Here is a 12,945-nt window from a genome sequence, read left to right on the forward strand (position 1 = left end):
CTGATACTTTACAGTTGTTTAATAGAGCAGAGTAATGAGAGCCAACAGCTGAAAGTTTAAGTCAGTCAAGCTTGAAATACAAATAAGATGCAGTTTTCTTCCCCCCCCCGCCCCGCCCCCCATAAACAGCCCATTTCCCAGCCTAATGGCAAATTATTTACGACTTGGACACTTAAAATCAAGTACAAATTGAAGAGATGGAGGAGCGTGGGAGGCTGCTTCACTTTTGAAAGATACTTGCTTAATTATATATTATTGAGGTAGAAACAGAAAACACTGCTGAGTCTCCAGGCAGTGTGACACAGGATGTGTATTTGACTGGATTATCACAGCAGCAATCTTTCTGACGACTAGAAAACCCCAAATGATCTTCAGAAAGACACTGGGAAAAAAAGGCACATGAAATTGCTACATATTCATATATTCTCTGAATACCTTGCTACAAATTCAGAACACAGGTTTTGAGTCCTAAGGCTGAAAGCCTTCCTGCACCGCACCTACTACGTCTGCTGTCACCACTGCAGGACCATTTATGCTACCTAGACGGCTACTGCTGCAGAAAGTTGCTTACTACTCATTCACTACACTAAACACTTCAGAAACTTACATTCTAATCATAACTACTTATAGTTTATATATTATTTACAAAAGGAAAACGTTTTAAGAAATAGAACTTCTCATGCCCATTTGCTGGTATGTTTTGTTAGCAGTGGTTAGGAAAAAACCCCATTTACTTAATTCCCAAGCCCCATATATATAGTCTCTCAGAAGGCATCTGACTATAGGAAAAATAAGAGACAGAATGCAAAAACATGTGATTGTTAATATTCCTGAACCTGTATCAATGCTACAGCCATAACAATATTGCTGTGTTTCAAAACATTTTAGAAATGCTAACAGCGTCGGAGGGGGAGTTAACATGCTTACAGCAAACTACCATCTGTATTTCATTTCCTTCTTTTTCCCTGGGAGAGATAAGGATTATTGAAAATATACTGTACTTACTAGTAATCTCTTATCGAGGTTGGCTTTTCTTAAAGCAGAGGTAACGGAATTGGCATCTTTCTCTGCCATCCATGCTTTAAAAAGCTTTACAGCGAAGGAGGCTGCAATCCCTGTTACAGAAAAGCACAAAACACGTTTCAGCAATTTTCAACATGAATTAGAGTTGACTGTAAGAAGTACAAGGTTACAAAAAAGTTACAAGACCATGGAATGAAAATACATTTATGACAACAGAACCAAACACGTAGAGCCGAAACATGTATTTTTTTCTTTAATGCAAAAGTAGTTTTCTGAATTATGCTAGATTGTTTGAAAATCTTTTCATTTGGTATTGCCCATCTCCATTCAGTTGTTCGAAGATTTTCTTTGCAATTATTTTTCCTACATTCACAATTCACAGACTGAGAACAATGCAAAAGGAAAAATAATGCATTAAATCAATAGGAAACAAAGGCACGAAACAATAAAGGAATCAGGAATCCGGAATAAGAACTAAAAAATGTATCCTCAAATGTTTTTTAGCAAATCCTGGAATAAGGTTAAATAAATTTGCAACTTCAAGGTGACTGACTGTACTATATCCTCTTAAGAGGCATTTAGTAGCCAGTAGTACCAGGCACAAATATTATTTTAAAGTGAAAAAATTCTTTCCTCGAGGCACAACTTAGTATTGTGTGTATTAAATCAAACGAACTCTACCTCCACTAGCTGTGGATTTCCCAGAGGAGTTAATAAACCATTAAACCCACACCTCCTATTTCCTAGAGCTGCACCACCACCACAACTGCTCCAGATTCTCCACTGCAAGCAGCAAGTGCAGGGAGCTGAAGGAAGCTGAAAGGTCTCAGAGCTGCAGCTCACCCTTGAGGAAAGTCGCCTGTTGGTCAGTTATGTTTCTCCATACTACACTCATACCAACATCAGGGCTACTGAAGGCACTGATAATGGTAATGCATATTGAAAAGCACGGTCCTATGCTACAGCTGGCCACTGGAGTTCTCTGTCTCACCCCCAGATAGCCCAGAAGCTCTTAGAGCTAGAGGGAACCGACTGGTGAGAAGGAGCTTCATCACTCCTAGCCACTTTATAGATAGATACTCCTTATTTTTATTTCTAGAATACTTTGACTAAATGAGTCACCAAACAAGAACAGAAGAGACTATTCCCAGACCACTGTAAAGCTCATTGACAGTCTTTACAGATCTTGACTGTTACGGCAGTTTTGGCAAACTTATTTCAGGAGCTTAGTCGTAAGACACAATCCTTAGAGAAGTACTGTATGGAACCAGGGATGTACAATGCTATACCAAGAGAGGCCTGCAAATACTTCTTTGGGCTTGTTTACATGTTGGACATGATGCTGCAATCCTAACTGCTGCAAGCTGACTAATCAAGACTCACAAAGCCAGGTCAACCAGTAGGTGACTTAGGCATAACTTCCGCCTGCAAACACACTTCAGCATATCCATGTGCTTATGTGCTCAAAATTGAATGGAATGGTCACCAAGCATTGTCCCAATACACAGATTCTAAACACTTTTTCTAGTTTTAGCTTAAAACAAGTAAGTTTTATGCCAGTATCAGTATTAGAAGGTGTGCTGGTTTTAGCTGGGGTAGAGTCATTTTTTTTCACAGTGGCTGTATGGGGCTGTATTTTGGATTTATGCTGAACACAGGGTTGATAATACAGATATGTTTTTGTTATTGCTGAGCAGGGCTTACAAAGAACCAAGACCTTTTCTGCTTTTCCAACTGCCATGCTGGCAAGCAAGGTGGGAGGAGACACAGCCAGGACAGGTGACCCCAACTGACCACAGGGATATTCCAGACCGTATGACATCACACTTAGTACATGAAGTGGGGGGAAAAAGCATGAAGGGGGGAACACTTTAAGTGATGGCTGTTGTCTTCCTAAGTACCCATTATGTGTGATGGGGCCCTGCTCTCCTGGTGATGGCTGAACACCTGTCCATGAACTAATTCCTTGTTTTGCTTTCCTTGTGTGTGCGACTTTTGCTTTCCCCATTAAACTGTCATTATCTCAACCCACGAGTTCTCCAGCTTTTACCCTTCTCATTCTCTCCTTGATCCTGCTGGTGTGGGAGTGAGTGAGTGGCTGTGTGGGGCTTGACTGCTGGCTGGGATTACACCATGACAGAGGGAGGCTGTTCTAGAGCTTCACTACCCACATATTTTCAAACTTCTCATTTAAAGTCCAAATTTATCACTGGCTTGTTCCTATACTCTATGCACATGCTGCCACTCTTTTCCTTTAAATAACTCTTCTCTTTTTGTTTGCTTTGTTTTTTTCCCTCTTATTTGCAGTAAGTAATTTCAGCCATTTATTTTACTGACTAACCCCATTAGGTGCTCTTTGCATTTGCACTACTTTGCCAGCACAGGGGACAAGAAGGGTACACTTAACCCTGACAAGATTCCACCACCACCTAGACCTTTCTCTGCCTCTACTACAAGTATGTCAGCAATCCACGAAAGACAGTTTTGTTTTCCATGTATATATAAAATTCAGAGTAATCTCCTGTCCACACAATCTACCCTCATCTCATTTTCAGCCATTTCCTACCCAATGTTACAAGTTCCATGCTGATCGACAACTCCCTCAGCTCACCTAATTGTTTCCCTGTGTATTTTAAACTCACCTGCCTGCAGCATTGTTTTTTTATAAATCAAAGAAAGCTTTGAGTTTATTCATGTATGATCTACTTGTTTTGCCTTGCTCCATTCCCCATTTCTCAACTATCTTTGCATCTTTAATTATTCTTGCATAAAATATCTACTCCGGGACACTGAACAATCTTTCCTCAAATGCTGTTACGGATGCATTTTTAGTATATATAAACCAAGAACCAAAAGTATATGTAAGCTCTGACAAAAGTTTAGGGCTCCTAGAAACATAAGTTCATAATGCAAATAAGAATTGTATTCTTAAAATGCTAAATGTAAGATATAACAATTTACATGATTTTTAAAAATTTGGGTTTTCTGATGCTTCTTGTCTTCCCATAACTAGGAAGACTTTAATTTAAGCACATTGCAGACAATCACCCTAAAAACATGGATTAGTGCTTTTGTTTGAGATTTATCCTTGTTTAATTCTGATTCCAAAAGCTGTGAGTGATGACAGAGCAAAGCTGCAGCTGTGGCTTTTATTTCTGCAGCACTTAAAAAACAAATGTAATGGTTAGCAATGGCTGCAAACGAGAACATGAAGTTAGAATAGCTTTTTTAAAATGAAAATTAGAATACATTTTAGCTAATATATAACTCTTTAACAAAACCAAAAAAAGTCATGAAACTGCTCAACACTACCAGTACATTTGCAATCATGCCAGGATAGTCATGCCAGAACTACCAGAGAAAGAAATAGTTAAGCAAGCAGTTGGAAAATCAGGACTCCAAGGTAAATGGCTATAAATATATAACAAAAATCCTTAAGAAAGTAATCTCAAAAAGGCTTAAGGCTGAAAGAACTAATTTATTCATCATATAATAAACACAGATTCATGAGAAATTGTATCAGTCACTGATCACTACTGGTGTGAAGGCAAAATGAGGGATTCATTTAGTTTTCTTCTGCAGTATCCCATTGGCCTGCATGGGATCTCTGTCCCACTTCTCACCCACGAGGTATTAGCAACACTTGAAGGAATGCCAGCACATGTATCTCAGGAATACATATGCATCACACTTTTATAGTGCCACAATAATACATACATTCTACAATTCTGCATACACAAGTATGACTTCCAAAAAACCCTAAATCTTTTGGGGTTTGTTTTTGTTTTGTGGCTTTCTTCTGTCTGACTGGCCTCTTACTAGATTTCACAAAGTATGTTGGGCACTGCTGTCCGTAAATGCTTCTGCTTTAAAATACTGATTTCTGTTGTACAGTCACAAGTTTCCAACTTTCATTTTACTGCAACATATATAATATGTTGCAATAAAATACATCTCCTATGAAAGAGCTAAGATAAGAAAAAAGATACGGAAAATTACCTTCTTTGACTATGTTGTCAGTGAAGAGGCTTGTTAAAATTGTAGCAGGAAGAGTCCCATTGGCTAGCAGGATGCCAGAAAGCATTGCCAGTTTTGTCTGCTCCGTCTCAGTAAAGGCTTTAAGAAACAACAGGAGCTGTGGGCCAGACAAGGAAAAAAAATACATTTGAGGCATACGTAGACAACAGGTAGAAATCAATATTAACAGTTTAATTTCTTATTTCTTGAGAAGTCTCACTACAACTTAGAGCAATCACATCAAAATCTATCCAGAAGCATGACAGTGTCATTTCACTGACCCCTTGTAATTTCACTTTCTCTAAGAACACAAGCCAGTACCTGAAGGGAGCCTACAAAAAAGATAGAGACTATTTACAAGAGTAGGTACTGACTGGAGAAGGGCGAATGGCTTCAAACTGAAAGAAAGCAGGTTTAGATTAGGTATTAGAAAGAAATCCTTTATTGTGAGGATGGCAAGGCTTTGGGATAGGCTGCCCAGAGAAGTTGTGGATATTCTACCCCTGGCAGTGTTCAAGGCCAGATTGGATGGAGCTCTGAGCCACCTGGTGTCCCTTCCCATGGCAGGGGGTTTGGAGCTAGATGGTCTTTAAAGTCCCTTCCAACACAAATCATTCTATGATTCTGTGGGGAATATGGCCTTAGATATAAAAGACCTGTCTTCTCCAAATACATGTATGTATATGCAAAGATAAAAGTACTTGCCACAGGCTTGAGACACACAGAAATTACAGGATCGCAGACAGGATCCTGCCTATTCAAATCTTCAGACTTCCAGCTAAGCCACACAGAGTTGCAATTTGATTTCTAGCTTTCAAAAACTACTGCTCATGCAAACAATAAAAGGATGGGAAAGTCTCCTGTTTTTCTTTTAGGGAAGGGAACACATCACAATTACAACAGATTTTTTACTGGCTAAAATAAGAAATATATTTCAAGTTCAGAAGTTCTTGATAAAGCTGACAAAGGATAGACAGGCACACAGGCTGATTTAAGACCTTGCCATTCTCAGTACTAATTACAAGAGAAAACAAATAGCTTGAGAAAAAATTACAAATCTCATCTTGGAAGATCAGAACTACATATACACCTTTTAATTCTAAAAATGGCAATTAAGTCTATTTTTAAAATCTTAATTTCATATATTAAAATTATTGACTTGAGAGCATACTGATGAAGTAAATGATGCCCTTTTTCCTTTACATCAGAAAAAAAAGTCATGCAAAATCAGATTTTGTCAATGGCATTACTGTTAACAATAATGTTTTCTTAATGTGTTGTTAGTGATCACAATATAGGTGATGGGAAAAAAGAGGTGAGACAATAAAGGACAGCTTCATTCAATGCAAAAAGCTGCTGATTCCATCAGATGTTTGCTTACAAATCTACCATCACCACAGAAGAAGGGGAAAAAAAAAAAGTACTGCAGATACAAATTTCTGGAGTTAAAAAGAATTCTCATATTCTTCTTCACAAGAAAGAAGAAATGGCACCCCTCCAAAAGGGTGTCATGACCTTCTGCTGTAAGGACACCCTTTTTTCTTTTCTAAATGAGCAATAGATGCAATTAAAGCGACACAGCTTGTTTTGATAGAAAATTCTCACCAGGTTTTCACATTAAGGGTGTTTCTTAATTACCAGATTCTACCCATACCAAGGGACAGAATGTTACACATGTCCCTGTCCTTGCTTGTTACCATGGTCAGTGAGAGATCTCCGAGATATCTAAGCAGCTTATCAACAACTGTAAAGCTTTCTGAATGCAGTGATGTTTTAAAAATCCAGGTAACTAATGAAATTATTAAATCTCATGCAGTATTTTATGAATAGTTCTGCTCTGCATCAGTGAACAGAACTGAAAAAAACCTCATTCATACGGTAGTACTTACGTAATAACATTGGCTTTAAATTACAGCTTACACAGGCCTGAATGACTCAGCCACAGACAAATCACTCGGAATTTTTTTCAGTGGGCTTCAGCCAAATACTGCAAGATGCACTTTTAGCTTAGAAGAACAATTATGAAACTACAAAATCTCAAGGTGTAATTTTATTTCAGCAAATTGTGACCCAACCACAAAATGTATGAAAATTTGGGATGCAGAAGAACGGAATTATTATTTCTAAATATATGAATGAGAAACAAATGGTGTGCTTTATTTCCAAATGCAGCAACTAACTGGTGTGTATAATGGTGCAGGCAGAGGAACTCCAGGGTCACATTATATGGAAGACCCAGAACATTTTTACAGAATTTTAATATAACCCTAGGGTAAACTGGAAGCCTGTGGATTTAAAGCTTTCTTTATAAAAGCTTTATCAATAATACTGTACACTAAAATGAGATCTGCACAAGAAAAAAAAAATCAGAATTAGACCTCTTTACTGGAAGTACTGAGACTGATAATAAAGAGGAAACAGCTTCAGATTCCTGTGTACCCCACTTAAGTCTTTTTTCTTTTGCTTCTATATAAGTGATAGATGAGGATTTTGATTAGAAAGTGGTCACACCGACCACTTTAATGTGACAGACCAGGTTCTGACATACTTCTGAGCTGTAACCTCCATTAGGTTTTATCAGTAATGTGTAGATCATGAACAGTTATACATATTCATGTCAAATTTGAGCCAGGAAAGCAAGATAGCTGCAAAGCCGAACTTAAAGCTGCAGTCCAAGATGGAGATGGATTCTATGAGAAGGACACCAAAAAATTTATCAACTCTAATTTTGAGAAATCTGTATTTGTTCAAATGTTTTAGGAGGTCTGAAATCACACGTCTATGGAGTTTGAAGCCTCGTCTTCTTGCCCTTCCTCTGAAACGCTCTCCTTGCAAGTCTCTTAGCATGAATGTGGTTTCTGGTGTTCTTGAACTGCACTTCCCTGCAGCATGTTTTGAAGAGAACCCTCATCTTATACATACCCCTCGCTACTTAAAGCACTGTTGATGCTACTAGCCTAATTTTTGTTTTACTAATATTTTTCAAAAGAAGCTCAAACTTGTCCTTTTCTGCTGTTTAAGGATACTATTCTATACTTTCCAGATATTGTGAAATAATATTTAGGGGGAGACTGGGTGATAGGAAAACCCAAAAATCTTTTATAAACCCATTTTAAAAACATGAAAAAGAACAAAAGATTCAGTTCAAAGATGCTGTTTCAGATTTTTACTGCTGATTAATTTAAGCACTCTCCTTTTATCATCACAATTAAAAACCTCAGCAAGGAAGTCACAAAATGTCCAAGACACTTCAGAGTAGTTCCCAACCACCCACGGAACGTTCTCCAAGCTGATACTTCCCTGCTGTTAGCCAAGCACAGACATTACTGCTTTTGTTAGACACAAACTGATTCCAGGAATGAAAAGGGTAGCTCTGGCTCACAATTTTGTATTTCTATGATATCTATAAGAACTCCCAACTATTTAAACAGAAATTCAGAATACCTAATAAGCACAAGACCAGACCTAATGGGATGTTCCACACTATTTTTGTCGTTAAAGTCTTTTAAGCACAAATTCTGGGCATAGAAGATATACACAAGTAAACACATGCATGCAACATTAAAAAGCACACAAGAAAAACAAGGGCTTCTCATCACCTCCTGTGATCTGGAAATCTTGAATGGTGAAAATCAAGGAACTCTACCCACACAGGGAGTGCGGCATCTTTTTATGTCCTCATTATCTGAACTGGTCTGCTGCTGACAGTCTGTCACATCTGCAGACAGCACTGAATTGTCAGCAGTGGGGAAGGCAGCTAATAGAGCAACAGATATCTGCTGAGTCTTGACTTTAAGCTGACTTAAAACATTTCTTCTTACTCCCCATTTGATCTCAGAATGTTATTGTCCTCTTATTTCCTAGTTCCTAGCTTAATTTATGGTTCTTTGATCAGGAAAACAGGAACACAAATAACAGACGTCACAACATCTCCCAGTACTTGAGACGTCCTCTCATGACTCAGTAATATTTACCACTGTTAAGACAAAAAATAAATTTATCTGTATCCCAATTTCGATATTAAAAAGTTGATATAGAAAATCACTTAAACATGCAAACACACTAAAGAGACAGATAGTAACTGCATTCTTCATCCTCAGAAATACGTATGTAGAGAAAGATGAACACAGGTTTGGAACTTAAAATTTTACTGAAATTATTGCAACATGTCATGGGCCTATGCCAGTACACTGGGCCATGCTCATATGAACTTAAGCTGCCCACACCAAACACAGCAAGTGTGCAGTGCATCTAAACATCTTTGTCTTCTGTTTAAATTGCTTGCACAAAATAATTTAGATGTAAAACTTTAGATATATGGTTTTGCTTACGCCATTAGAAAAATGAGTAACTGGAAATTTTGAGGAGAGAGAGTTAAGAAATAAAACAACTGAAAGCTAGAAGCAGAGAAAAAGGGGAAAGATGGTAGAAAATAATGTCCCAATGACAAAGGTGTGATCTAGATGACAAAAAGCAAATACTTGTGGAAATACTGCTATCTAAGACAATCTCTCTTGAAAGAAAAATCCCACTGACACCATCTGCTTCTTTAGCATGAAACTGCTGGTATTGCTTTGTTTTTTTTGGCATGCCTTTTTCTGTGAGAAGAGCTGATTTTCCCCCAAGTGCTCTATCTGCCTAATGAGTCTGCCAGAAACATCACTTTCACTGCTGGGACAGTGACCCATGAAAACATCGACGAGTCATTCTCATACATACCTAACCACTGACTATGGCAGTAACACCTTCTGGAAATACAAATGTATCTATCCTCTGGCCCTCCACGGGCAGCCACTCCTGTATCAGTTACAGCACGCAGGGATTAAAGGATTAAGTAGTTAAAAACCCTGCAGCCTCCTAAGTGAGAAACAGCCACTTTGTGGGTTCACACAAGCAGGGGGAGGGAGAAGGTAAGCAAAAGGCACCTTCAAGTAATCCTCAGGGGTTTTAAGGGCAGTGGCAGTGGAGGTGCAATACACAGTCACAAACACCCTCACAACCACCTTCCTAGTTTCTAAGTCTCTAATAAACTGGATTAACTGAGGAAGAGGATATACCTGGCATCCCCAGAAGCCACACCAAGATTCATACCAGCACCATGGGTGACAATGGAAGGGCAGATGGAAAGATTTCCCCACGGCCTAGGACCACTGTGCAAACTTCATCTCATGATTTGTCATACAAGATGTAGTCTGACACTGAAAACTATCCAAAAGCATGTACATAAAATTGAGGTTTGCAGTCTGCAAGATGAACAAGCCTGCTCTGATCCCATGTTGGCATGGCTAAGATGTTTCCAATGGCTTTCAATGAGTAGCTTGGCTCTAGTCACACCGCACCTCAAATGACAGCGTTCTCTCAAGCTGGCATGTGGTTAAACTTTGTATCAGAGGCACTTGTTCCTTAACTAAGAGTTAAAATTATTAGGTGTTAACCAGTCTCATCCTGTCACTAAGAGTGCAAAGTGAATTTTTGGAAACTTAAGAGGATGCAAAGCCAAGCACGTTACCGAAATGAGCGGAGGCAGCTTGAATTGACATGGCATTTGCTTAATATGCTGAGCACGCTCTGAAACTTGAATGCTGTGAGTCAGCGCTTCTCATGTCAGTGATTATAGTAATTAACAGCAGGAACATTAGATTTGTGTGGGGATAGAGGTAAATTTAGGTCTTTAGAATGATGTACTGAGTAATCAGCATCAGTTGATAGGCATGCTGGCCACAAGTGTAAAAATAATTTCCTGTATGAGCAAGAATGTATAAATCAGAGCCAAATTAATTCAGCTACAAGAAGCGGTGGTGAGGTATCAAGCTCCAAATGTGCCCTCATTTGACCCTTGCAGCAACCTTTCTAATGTTTAAATAAGAAGGAAACACACTTTTATGTTTAACAAACATGATACTTTAGTCACAGACAGGTTTTACCAGTATCAGTATGCCTGTTAAGTTACAGGACAGTACAGTGTTTATTACTTATTCAGGTCGTTAGAAAAAGATGTTTATATCTGTTACTAGGAACTCAAAATAGACAAAATAAATGTGTATTTTGTTTTTCAAACATTTTTACCCTGGCTTCTCCTGTCTCCTTAGAATTCAGTATCACAAAACAAAACAGTATCCACAAATAGCCACTACAGTCTAACAGGCAAATCCTGAGCACTCTGCCACCGGTGAAGACTTTCTCTTACACATTATCTGTGGCCTCAAATACAAAACCACTTGTGGTTAGGATTCATTCCACAGTGCAGGAGTGATTTAATACTCATACATCAAGAGACATTCTGTATATCAGATTTGCATTTATTTTTTGAAAAAAACCACAGAGAGATGTTCTATTTGCAGGACCGTAATACCACTTCTCATTAAGAGGTATATCCCAAAGCATATCATAGTTCTGCACAAAAAAGTCTGGAATAAGAAGGTGAGTGTGATCAGAGCAACCAAAGGAATCATTAATTCAGAAATACTCTACATCAAGCGCTTCCTGCAGTATTCCCACAGAGCTGAACTTGCAGAATAAAGCTGCCTCCTGTAGATTCTATCCTCTTTTCCAGTAGAGCTAAATAAAATACCTAACAGCACCACATTCATACATGTACAATTATACTAGATACAGAGTAAAAAACATTAGCATTCCAGTAAAGACTGCCATCAACATTACCTTTTTGATTTCATCTTCAAATGCTTTCTCCAGATATTTGTATCTCCTGATAAGTTTATTGAAGACCTAAAGATAAACACAGATTAACTTAAGAAGTGTAACAATTGCAGCCATCTTTCTTTACAAAAAAAAAGCAAAGGGAAATAAGCAGCTTCAAGAATGGTATTTTTGTAGTGTTGTCTGCCTCACAGAGAGCACAAAACACCCTTCTCTCAATTTTGTGATTCTTGCTTCATAGAGCAATGCTTGAATTGGAGAATTTATAGCAGTTTGAATCTTTTCATATTTCTCAAATTTTTTTTCCCTACTCTACTTTTCACCCTATCCATAGATAAAAGCAAGGCAGAGGAGGAGGAGGAGGAGGAGTGTAACTCGGCACCCTTCCCCTAATAATGCACCCCTGGAGAAGCTCTCAGCTGTAGGCTGATGCAGTGGGGCAGTCAGCATGCTTCAGTAGATGCAATATCTTGGCAAATCAACGAACAGAAATGTTTACAACAAAACACACTACTGTCAGAGAAAGAGGAAGAACATTTGCCAAAGCTTCTACAACAATTATGATTTTGGAACCACTTGTTCTCCAGTTTTGACCATTTCTTTCCCATCATGCGACCACAGATTATGAAAGCAGAAGCAGCCCAGGTGCAGAGTTCACTCAAGGTGAAGAAGGAAGAGGTAAGAAATAAAATAAACAAATCACCGCTTGCACTGCTGTACAAAGGCACACAGCATATGACTCACTGTCACAGGTAAAAAGGTTTATGTGGGGAACAACTGACATTTTTGCCACACTGGATGGGGGAGGAAGGAAAATTAGGTTTAGAAAGCTTCAATTCACTTTCCAGAATATAAAATACATCCAAACATCCTAACCGCTAGTATTTTGGCTCAGAAAAACTGGAAAAACCAAGTTGTGGCCGTGATGAGAGGTAGAGACACACAGAATCCTAAGAAAAGAAGATGAAAATGTAAGCTTCTTGTTAATTCCAAAAAGAATTCCGTGTATTTTTTTAAGTCTCTGTAAATTACAGAAGTATGACTTCATATGCAAATAATCTGCTAAAATATCAATACTAACTTCAGTCTTTTCACTTGAAGACTTTTCACTTTTAATTTTTTCTGTGACTAAATCCACAAAAAAACCAGCCACGCTACTGGTTCATTTGGGAGACAGAGTAAGAAATTACCTTCTAGGTATCTTCTAGATAGGAAAAGGTCTAAATACTATTTTAGACTAACGCCACA

At 38.3% G+C, this 12,945-nt stretch overlaps 1 protein-coding gene across 2 annotated transcripts in view; it reads right to left on the minus strand.

Moving 5' to 3' along the window:
* Window positions 1-12,945, minus strand: part of BZW2 (basic leucine zipper and W2 domains 2) — a 58,117-nt gene that overhangs the window by 14,910 nt on the left and 30,262 nt on the right. For both annotated transcript variants that reach the window (XM_048304269.1, XM_048304278.1), the window contains exons 5-7: window positions 11,701-11,766; window positions 5,023-5,158; window positions 1,006-1,115 (exon numbers count right to left, since the gene is read on the minus strand). In XM_048304269.1, the coding sequence (XP_048160226.1) occupies window positions 1,006-1,115; window positions 5,023-5,158; window positions 11,701-11,766 (312 nt within the window). The remainder of the gene's footprint in view (window positions 1-1,005; window positions 1,116-5,022; window positions 5,159-11,700; window positions 11,767-12,945) is intronic.

The sequence above is a fragment of the Corvus hawaiiensis genome, chromosome 1 (assembly GCF_020740725.1).
Source record: "Corvus hawaiiensis isolate bCorHaw1 chromosome 1, bCorHaw1.pri.cur, whole genome shotgun sequence".
Taxonomy (NCBI): domain Eukaryota; kingdom Metazoa; phylum Chordata; class Aves; order Passeriformes; family Corvidae; genus Corvus; species Corvus hawaiiensis.